Genomic DNA, 10,686 nt, shown 5'->3' with positions numbered 1-10,686 from the left:
TTAGAAATAACTATTCATTTTTTCAAAGAAATATTCATTTCGCAAACAAAACGAGGTGCAAAGGTCGCTAAACCCATGCTTCAGCACCAAGGAGGCCCATAAATATAAGGGCCCACAATTTCACTGGGCCGAGATCTAGAGTTACCGGCCTTCGCAGGCCTCGAAAACAATGTACCAGTCCGACTACTAATCTGCCTTGTCAGTTGTCAGGTTTCGAACCAATGATTGACCGACCAATGAACGGTTAAACCCTAAAAACAGGGTTTTGATGCCTTCCATGGCTGTCCTTAAGGATTGCCTATTAATGATTCACTAATTTTCCCGGTCTCAGTGAATCTCTTCGGCTTTCTATTTTTATAATTTTTTAAAAAGTTTTTCATGTTCTTCGCAGTAAGAGTGATTTTTATTCAATAAAGAATAGCAATGTCTGAAAATAATTCTCAATCCGGCTCAGTCCAAAACCCTAGAGTGACATGGGAAGGTTGCAGTGTCTTGCTCGACATCAATGATGGCGACCGTTTGGTTTTCGCTCGCCTATCGGCCGCCTCGTAAGTCTTTTTCTCGCACAAAAATTGCTTCTTTTTTTCTTTGTTCATGTAAAGAAAATTGGCATAGAAAAGGTTCGGTCATTCGGTGACTTGACGCATTGATAAACACTTGGTGGTGTTTGCAGGACGTTGAAAATTGGGAATAAGAGCTACAATCTGCAGCCCCTAATTGGGTGTCCTTTCGGGTCTTTGTTCCAAGTCGAAAACGGCGACAAAGGGCCTTATTTGTCTCGCTTTATTCTCTCCATAGAAGGTTTGATTTGTTATTGTTTATCATATCATAAACTGAGCGATATTCTTGCAACATGTTCATGCTTGTAGTGCCTAAACTCTGTTCTGTATTACACATATTACATGACAAAGTAGTATAATCTTTGATTAATTTTGAGGCAATTATGCTAACAATTGGAAAAGCTAACTTAGAGTTGCCTTCGCAATCTGCATTTGCTTTCTTATAACCCCAAGGCGTGAATCAGACTCCTTTTTACTGTCTTAAGCTTAAAATCACATGGTTTACTGCTTTGCTTGCCATTTTGATTGTTGAGGTTCATGGGTGGGTATCCATTGTTGGATTTTGATACTATGGTATGTCAATGACAAATAATTGCTCCAGTGGGGTGGGTAGTTCACGTTGAAGGTGCTGCTAGGTGAGTTGAATTGAAGGAATGATGTGATCTTGATGGATGAAATTGGCCTATGTAAATTGATTGAAGCTGTTGATATGTATTGGTCAAAGAGTAGCTGACTACCTAGATGGGCTGAAGTGCCATATTGTAGTTCTGGCTTGATGCTTTGCATTCGTAAGCACTTGTGGATGTTCCCTCAATAATTTGAGTGATAACTAATAGTTCTTTTCCTTTAATGGAGATTGCATTACCATCCCATGTACTGTTATGCTTTTGATTGAATTGGCGGATTTCAAGGGGAAAGAGAGGATTTTCAACATCCATCGATTGGATTCTATAAGAGGGGAAAGCAGAGGATATGGGGGATGCTCGCTCCCCATCAGCTTCACATGTCATATTTTACTCCCACTCCTTTATTTCTTTTTTGGCCCTCACCCCTTTCTGCCCGATCATTTTGGGAGTTAAAAACTTTATATATAAATTTGAGTAAGTCTTTTGTTGAGAACTCCAATGATATTGCCCCTCTTGCCATGAATTAGTGGATTTAATCTTTTATGTATATTTTTCACCTCTGTACTCTAGAAGTCTATCTCAGATTTTCCTAGTTGTGAAGCTTAATATTTTTTCTCTGTTAATTAGGTTTTTAGTTCCTTATATATCTATTTGGAGGTCTTTGTTCATTATTTTAGCCTCTTATCTTTCATTTTTGGTTGAAATTTTCTTGCTAGGCAATAATATTCAAGAGAAAGGAGACTTTCAATCACAAGAGATAACCAAAGATAATCGAGCATTAATTGATAATAATAAAGCCCAAAGCCTAACTGGTGAAGATATAGATGCAATGCGAAGGTGAGAACATCATGCTCTGGTTAGCTGGAAGTTTTCTGCCAATGTTAACTCATGTATATTACACCCAGGTTTTCCACCAAAGTTAATTCATGTGTATCACATCTCATTATCAAAGAATTATGTGATAAACAAACTACGAAGAGATCTTTGTGCCATATATTCAGATAAACGTGCTTCTGTTGCGGTGGATATGTATTTGCTTGTATCTAATGTTGCAACTAGTATTTTTTTTAATTTTTTAATTTTTACAAATGTTTGTCATGGTTTAAGTTATCAGATCTGTGTTCTGGTGCAAAACCAGTTAGAATTTTTGTCTTATTTATGCTTACCTTGAGAAGATTTGACTAATGCTTACTGTTTTTACGCAGACAGGGTGCAACGGGTGATGAAATAGTTGATGCCCTTATTGCTAATAGCGCTACATTTGAAAAGAAAACATTGTTCTCACAAGTAAGTTAGACAACGAAAGTGTAAAATAGAGTTTATTTTGCAAATAGGCTGATTTTGGTGTGTTTGCAGGAAAAATATAGGCTTAAGAAACAGAAGAAATATGCACCCAAAGTACTTTTGAGGCGCCCTTTTGCTCGAAGGTAAATTAGCTTTGCTTGAGCCATTTTATTTGCTGATGCATCAGTTTAGCGCATATATTGATTACAATTAGCTGAATTAGTTTGTAATTGTGGATTTACCTGCTGCCATTCTGCACCAACCCTCTCTAGAATTTTGTTTTGAACTCTCAAGCTTTCACTTGAGCAAAATTTGAATATTTAGCATTAATTAATTCCTTATAAATGTTGAATGACAGTAACAAACCTATCATGAGGCTCCTTAAATAATTTAAGTCACTTTCTTCCAAGCGTGAGAGGTACGGTTGCAACTGAGAGAAGCTGAGGCAACCTTTAACCTATCTAGCTCAACTTAATGTAGCTTGAGCTCAGCTCTCCAATTATTTAATAAAGCTTGGGTATATGAGGTTAACAGAGTGTTTCCCATGAACAGAAGCTTAAGACATTTGAGCCAATCAATTAGCGTAAAATGTTTTAGGAAATAAATAAGCATGCTCTAAATTTAGTTTAGTTGAAATGAAGATGTGGGGAACTTGTAACATATGTGATTGAGAAGATTAGTACGGATGAGATCATCCAACCTAGAGGATAGCTAAGGCACACTTGGTACATCTTCAATTGAAGTTAATGATGTGAACTATCCAAAATTATATCATGTGCGAGAGCCTTACTAATTACTATCACCTGTGAGTATTGTTATGTAAAAGGGTTATCTAGAGGTGAATGGTCTACCTTTTCAACAATTAGACACTATTAATTTCTTTAAAACATGCTATTGTTGTTTAAATGATGATATCTGTTTTCTATTTTTTGATTTGTTTGTTTTTTCTTCCCCAGTATATGCGAGGCATACTTCAAGAAATACCCAGCAAGAATTGGGTAATGATTTAGTGTCTTATGAACTTATGATGATTTTGTAACTGTCTTACAGATGTCTATGTATGTTGAGTTCATTTCATCTTATTTATTATTTGTCTAGAATTTGTGCTATTATTCTGGGAATTGTAATTAACATCATGTATGTGGCTCTATGCATATCTTTATGTGTATGTATATGTATGCATATATTCATAGTTATTGTGCTATTGTCTGTGTCTTCTTTCATTCTTAAAATTGCATATTAGTGGACTTAAATGTTATTAGTAGAACTAAAATATACTCCTTTCTTTCTACAGTAGATGAAACATTATAAAGCGACATGAATTTTAATGAAACAAAATAAACATGTCAATCTTCTGAAAATACTATTAGTTGGGTCATGTTGTTTGGAACTACCCCACTTGCACCATCCCTTGATCTTGGGCATTTTGCAGGGACTATTATGTTTAATTTATTTCCTTAAAATGTGTGCCATTTGCAAAATTTTGTCTGTTATGGGATGGAGAAAATATCATATTATTAGCAAAGGTAGAAGTGGAAGTACAAGTGTGGGAGCGGGCGATACTAAGCTAGAAAGACTCTTGCTTGTCTTTTTGGATAAATTTTTTATCTCAACAGAAAGAGGACATGGTCTATAAAATTGTTCTAATCTTTTTATTTTTTAATTTTTTTAATTTTTTTTGGCATAAGATAATTTACTAAAGAGAAAGGGTGTTGTTCAAAATTGAATCATCCAGTTCCTATTCCATGAGATGAGAAATGAAAATTATTATCATTTTCAAAATGAGTGCCATCAAAATGCTTTGCGTTTCGGACCCTTTTTGTATTTTTTATAAATGCACCGGTCTTGCTTGTTAATTAAATAGCTTCACACATATTTTACGTTCTTATTTATGTTTTTTCCTCATTGAGTTGATGTAATGCATTCACAGAAGACAAATGTACCAGAACCTCTAATTGTAAAATGTACCTAACCTGATTTCTGAAATATTATGGAATTAGCCTATTATATTGACATGCCCTACCAGATGCTCAACAGTGCCTTTCCACTTATGATACTTGGCTTTAACTGCAATTGTGTCTTGATCCCATCAACTTTGATATCTTTGCATTTTGCTCGGTCTATGAAGCAATGATGTTTTTTAAGAAGCTATCCAAAGCGACTTTACATATACACCTTATGCTGTATAAAACTATCATCTGAGCTATTATTACTTCAATGGTGTTTTTGAGTTGGAGTATTCTTTTGCTGGGAATCTCAAGTAACAGTTACCATTCCTGCCGATATTAAGAGTCTGGGTTTTAAGATTAACCATTTAAAACTAGATCTTTCTTGTTCTTTTCTTCTTTTTTGCTTTTATGGAATTCTTTTTTACAGCTTTAGATTTAAGTTAGTTTTTGTTTTGGCTTTTTTGGGGGTTTTCTCTTGTGTACTTACTGTAGGAATCATGATAATAACAATTCTACTAATGCAGTTGTTGATATCTTGACATGGATATCCTTCAGATTAGACTTTTCCACGTGCTCAGAACTTATTTGTTCTTGTTTGCCTGTGATTCAGATTCTTGCGAGTGGACACATTATCTCTTCTGCTTTCCATGGCTAATGTTTCTGCAAATTCTGATGTTCTCGTAGTGGAAATGGTTGGTGGCCTTCTAACTGGTGCCGTGGCAGAACGTTTAGGAGGTCCGCCCTTCAAATTTTGCTTCACTTTATGGATTTTGAATTTGTGCAATAGACAAAAATCCGGAACAATGAAAACAAATGAGTGAAAGAATAAAGAAGTTACAAAGTAAATGAAGTTCTTTCTTTTTACTGCTTTGAAGAAAGTTCACAAAGTAGCGAAAACAATTCATGCAGGCAAATTGTGTTAGTCGAGAAAGAATTCATTGGGCAACCCCTATAGATTGGGTTACAGCTCCACACTCCATTTAAGAGTTGGATCTGCATAGTCTTTGCTATCTGTCTGTGGGAAATTTCTTTGTTATGGTTGACTCGTGTAATTAGAGCAATTGTTGTATCTACTATCTTGGTTGAATGATTTTATGTTTGTGACAGGTACTGGTTATGTTTGCAGTACATATCTTGGAAGTACACCATATCCCATTGATGTAGTCAGAATATTCAACTTCAGTGATGAAGTTTGTAAGAGGTAAATTTGGCTTTGAGTTCTCCCATTTTTAGAATCACTGTTACTTGAAGTTCTTTTTTAATGATTCACCTTTGTGGAAGTAAGTTGGATTCTGTTGAGATTTGAAGATTCATCATCTATCATGGATGGTTAGATTCCTGCATTATATATGGTTCTGATGTGGACCTTAATTTACATGATTGGAAATGCAACTTGGATGGGTTTGCTTGGGGCAGGGGTAAATTCAAGCTCATCGTGGAGAATAGGATCCCCTGGGCCCTTTAAACTCAATCTGTCCAATCTAAGTTTAGAAATTGGGCTTGGATTGAATAGGGGTTGGATGGGTTATATGGGCTACGTCATATTTTCCCCCTTGCAAGAAAAGGAAAGAGGGTTAGTTCCCACTTTCCATTCCTCTACTTGTACGGCTAGGGATTTCTAGGGTTCTTGTCCATTAGGTTTTGAAGGTGTTTGGCCTGCTTCCACTCTCATTTTTTTAACTAGCTGCTAGCAACTATTAGTAGTTGAATGATATTTCGTGTACAAACACTAACTGGGTTCAGGTTTTTTGGACTCCCAGCCCAAGGCCCAATGCCAGGTTGCGATTAGCAGCCTCCAGTATTAAAATGTAGCCCAGTCTTGCCTGATGGTTGAGTTGGCTCAGGGTTCAACCCAACCAAGTTGCAAGCCTTGATGTAATCACTTATAGTTGATTCCTTATGATCAACTTGGGGATTTACAAAATATATGTATGTATGTATGTATGTTCCAAGCAGGGAAGTTCATAGTTCTAACGTGGTAGCAGGTGAAGAGCATTTCAAGCTGAGTAAGATCATATGCTTCATGATGCAGTACAACAGTTGAAACCAAGAAGAAACGTAGAAGGGAAAAGAGGAAAGGAGAAAGAGGAGCAAGTGGGAAAGAGGTAGAAAAAAAGAAGAGAGAGAAAACATAGGAAAGAAAACAGCTGTCAAATTGTTGTATTCATTAAAAGATGTCGGCTAACAGTACAAGAAAGGTTTAAATAGACTAGGAAACTAAACCCTGGTATGACCGCTCACTAAAAATAACAAAAGGCCCAATAATAACATAACCTATAGTCTGGTATACGACAATAAAATAAGAATGCAAAATAACAAAAGTGGCAATAACAAAATCGCCAAACTCTCAATCACCCAACCACAAAGTCATAGTTTGGGCTGTCCTCTGACGTTGGTGTCTATATACACGTGTGATCGATGACCTGTATTTGGTGTCTGCACTACTTCAACTATGTTCTTCAGTACCGCTGATGTAATATAATATACCATCAGAGTTGAAGGTTGGATTTTCCGGACCATCTTATGCTTTCAGCAATTACTATAGTTGATTTGTTGTCTATAACAATGCAGTCCTGTTTGGTCACCTGTGTGGTTGAGTGCTAATGATTACATTAGCCTTACATGGTAAATTTTTTAAATTTGACTAATTGGTGTGCACTATATGGTAGTAATTTTGGGTAAAGGTTGATATCCTATGTTTGAATATATTTAAAATGACAGTGCCTTTCTTGGGTAGTGGCTGGAAATTCAATGTATAGAATTAGCACGTCTTTCTTGTATTGAGTGCACTTTAAGTGCCTTCTTTCTCATTCTTTGGCATGTCCTTTTGATGGTTATTTCATTTTATATTTTGATTATTCCTCCCTTTATCTCTTTTTTTGGGGGTTAATTACTCTCCTTTTAACCTTAACATTGTATAAACCCTTTTTTTTTTTTTTTTTGGGTCCAGGATTGTGCGGTCTCCTCTCACTGAGCTCTCTTTATCCCAAACTGAATCTTCTGAGCAAATTCATCATCAGGAAGATGTCCTTAACATGGAATGTCTGTTGAATGTAAGTGGCTCTGCCTTATTTTTGGCATATATACCATTTTATAGTCCCCTAATTGTGTCATAAGATTGATTTATGCAGCATCAGATGTCTTCATCAGTCAGCATGGAAGAAATTTCTCCTCCATGTGAAAATGACATGTCAGATCTTATTCCTGAGACAACTGTTTCTCTTGTAAACAAAAAGGGCAATTCCACAAAGGCTGGAAATAAGGCCCCACAACAAGCCATTGACTTGTGGAAGAAAAATGGTTTTTCTAGGTAGCCTACACTCATTGAGTATTTGGTTTACTAATTAAAAGAAGCATTTAGTTGATAGTTCTTTTAAATACTTTATGCAGTCTAATAATTGCTGCTCCAGAGCTTGATACTTGGGACCTGCTTAAAGATCTTCTGCCGCTTCTATCAAATTCAGCTCCTTTTGCTATTTATCACCAGTATCTTCAGGTCATTTCCTCCAAATTCTGGGTATTAATTATTTTTTATTTTATTATGTGTATTCTTTTCTGTCATCTTTTTGGAGATGGTGATTGTTAACACATTTGCTCTATATATCAAATCCTTTGGTAGACTTCAGTCCAATTTCTTTGAAGTTGTGTATTTGGAGTAGTTCAAATGTAAAGCATTTGCACGGCTAACTCCCAGATAGGTGGAGTAATATTAGGGTAATAATTGTGGTGTACCAATCTACTTAGCTTTTCATGTCTGAAAGTTCGAGATCGGTTCCTTGCAGTTCATTTGCAACTATTATGTGTGATCAAGCTGACATGGTTGTTGTTTGTGTTAAAATAAGTGTGCAACTCCCTCTCATAGGCCTGTGACTCCTGAATATTTTGTGGCGATTTGGGTTAATAGATTGTAGCTACTGCTCTCCCTTTATGAATACTTTTCATAATTGTATAGATGCAATCTGATTTGTATATTCTTAGCTGAATCTTTGTACATACCCTGTGTACACAAGGATTCTCATCTTTCATTATAACATTCCATGTTACTTGTTATTAAAAAGAAGAAGGGAGTGGTAGATGGATAAGATTCACTTACTGATAGAATAATAATCTAAACTACTATATCTGTTTAAATGCAGCCTCTTGCAACTTGCATGCACAATCTGCAGCTTGGGAAAATGGCAATTGGCTTGCAAATTTCAGAACCTTGGTTGCGCGAATATCAGGTTCTTTGTTTGTCTTTTCATGTACATTATGTTGTGGAAGTTCTCCTTTATCTATAATCCAATATTCTATGCTGACAGTTTCAGATGTTATGGATTAAATATTCATTGTTGAAATTTTCTTGAGAAAAGACTATATTTTTTCAGTGTCAAACACCAATTTTCTTTGTGGGTGTGGGTGTGGGTGTGTGAGAGAGATAGAGAGAGCCCTTCACAGGCTTAAGTCTGGGTAGAGCTTTTAGGGTGAGGCCATGGCCTTAAAGAGCCAACGCTGTATAATCATGACGAATGCTGTACTGCTCTTGTTGCTTGTTCCCTTCCTTTGGATTGCAATGCTGGTGAAAATGTTGTTTGTGTCTCCTCTTATCTGATGTATGTCGTACACTTGTCAACTACCGTACTGGTACAAGCTAGTTTCTTAAAGTTTACATTGTGTTGAACTCTTTAACTGGGGTTCAGCACAGTGCTTTTGAGGAAAGATCCATCATATATCTTGTTTAGTTATTGGCAATGCTGATCACTGATTCAATACTTGTATATGATCTGGAGCTTAGTTTGGCATTGGCAGCTTCTTTTTTTTTTCTTTTTTTCTTTTTTTGCATTGATATGTATCTTTATGCAAGGGAATACGTGGAGGAATGTAGTTCTTCAAATGAGATTGGCAAGCAGTCTTTTGACCTCTTCTCTTGATATTTGATAACTGTGCGTGCAGGTGCTTCCATCACGAACCCATCCGTGCATGCAAATGGATGCGTTTGGTGGGTATATTCTTAGTGGGACTAGAATATCTAGCAGCTAGCCCCATGTACGAAGGAATAAAAGCACTCGGTTCATGGCCATGCACGCTCGTGTTGCTTGTTTGTTGGCCAGGAAAACAGATGTCTCCGAAATGTACACTAGCTTTGCCTTTCATTCATATATTATCTGTAAACTTGCAACTGCAGTAGTTTTTTTTCTTGCATGGTTGCAATCTGTTTTACATTTTTCTAATTGCTAGTTATTGCAGTTTGTTTCCCGTCAGAATAATGATCATCCAGTTGCTCAAGTATTTCTTTTTCGTTTTTGGTTTGTGTTGGCAACTGGCAAGTGAGCATGTGGAGTTTTGTTTCGAGTCTTTTAAGGGTTGATCGCCCAGCTGCTTTGTGGGGAAAAAAAGAAGAAAAAAAAAGAGGAAAATCTTCATTTACTCCCTTTAACTGCTTTATAGTTTTTTCAATGCCACGAACATACCATTGGAATTGTGACTCAAAATAATAAAAATACTCTCCATAAGATGTATTTAGGAGGAGGTAGACATTGCAAAAAATGAAACATTGGGAGGACATTTCAAAAAGAATGGTAGTTACTAGTTAAATAGGGTAAATGTAGTTAACCCAAAAAAAAAAAAAAAAACCAGAACTAAAGGGTCTGTTTGGTTTTACAATTTTAAAATGTGCGATTTGAAAATATAATGTGTTTGGTAAATCACAATTTAGCCTCTAAAATTGTACGTTTTAAAAAAAGCACCATTTACCTGTAATTTGAAAAAGTAGATTTTTTTTGTGTTTTGAATCGCAATATTTTGAAAACATAATTTCAAATGATTTATTTTCTACAATTTGGTTTAAAATTACTTGATATTTATAAAATCGCAATGACAAATGCATTCTAACCACCTTATATCATTTCATAACATCTTTTTTGTTTGGTCTTATAAAAACGCTTATTGTTCTTGAGAATGCTAAGAATTTGGTGTTCCAATAATAGATTTCAGAGAATATTTCTGTTCTTTTTGTTTTGGGATGAAGCATAGGATTATTTCCAGGTTCGTTTATCAGTAGGACGGAGTTGGGAAATAAAGTGATTTTTTTTTTTAAAAAAAAGGGTATTAAAGTAACCTCAATTCATTGAAGCTGAGGCTTGAGGCTAGTGATTCGTTTAAAAAAAAAAAAAAAAAACCTAAATCTTTTTTAACAAATTTGAGGAGGGTACGGGGTTTGGCCCGTTTGGAGGCATGGACCCGTCTCTAGGTCTGTCTTAATAAGAATTGTTCTATGAATTCGTTGAG

The 10,686-nt window shown here is 35.8% G+C and overlaps 1 protein-coding gene across 2 annotated transcripts; it reads left to right on the top strand.

Annotated features, from left to right (window-relative positions):
- Positions 1-220: 220 nt before the first annotated feature.
- Positions 221-9,703, top strand: LOC133870157 (uncharacterized). 2 transcript variants are annotated; one of them, XM_062307216.1, is made up of 13 exons: positions 221-548; positions 674-801; positions 1,903-2,023; positions 2,392-2,473; positions 2,543-2,613; positions 3,427-3,468; positions 5,030-5,154; positions 5,527-5,620; positions 7,370-7,472; positions 7,551-7,729; positions 7,810-7,915; positions 8,556-8,642; positions 9,352-9,703. In XM_062307216.1, exons 1-13 carry the CDS (start codon positions 424-426, stop codon positions 9,436-9,438), a joined length of 1,350 nt encoding a protein of 449 aa, XP_062163200.1. In that variant the 5' UTR covers positions 221-423; the 3' UTR covers positions 9,439-9,703. The 2 variants fall into 2 exon arrangements, with proteins under 2 accessions (XP_062163200.1, XP_062163199.1); XM_062307215.1 differs by having other exon boundaries at positions 7,810-7,936.
- The last annotated feature ends 983 nt before the right edge of the window (positions 9,704-10,686 follow it).

Source organism: Alnus glutinosa, chromosome 6, assembly GCF_958979055.1.
Source record: "Alnus glutinosa chromosome 6, dhAlnGlut1.1, whole genome shotgun sequence".
In the NCBI taxonomy this organism is placed as follows: Eukaryota; Viridiplantae; Streptophyta; class Magnoliopsida; order Fagales; family Betulaceae; genus Alnus; species Alnus glutinosa.
Note: the sequence above shows the minus strand (reverse complement) of the source record. Positions and strands in the feature narration are given on the sequence as shown.

Coding starts and splice junctions, on each gene's coding strand:
- LOC133870157 (XM_062307215.1), top strand. CDS start 424: ATGTCTGAAAATAATTCTCAATCCGGCTCAGTCCAAAACCCTAGAGTG. Junction 549..673: donor GCTCGCCTATCGGCCGCCTC/GTAAGTCTTTTT, acceptor TGGTGTTTGCAG/GACGTTGAAAATTGGGAATA. Junction 2,614..3,426: donor AGGCGCCCTTTTGCTCGAAG/GTAAATTAGCTT, acceptor TTTCTTCCCCAG/TATATGCGAGGCATACTTCA.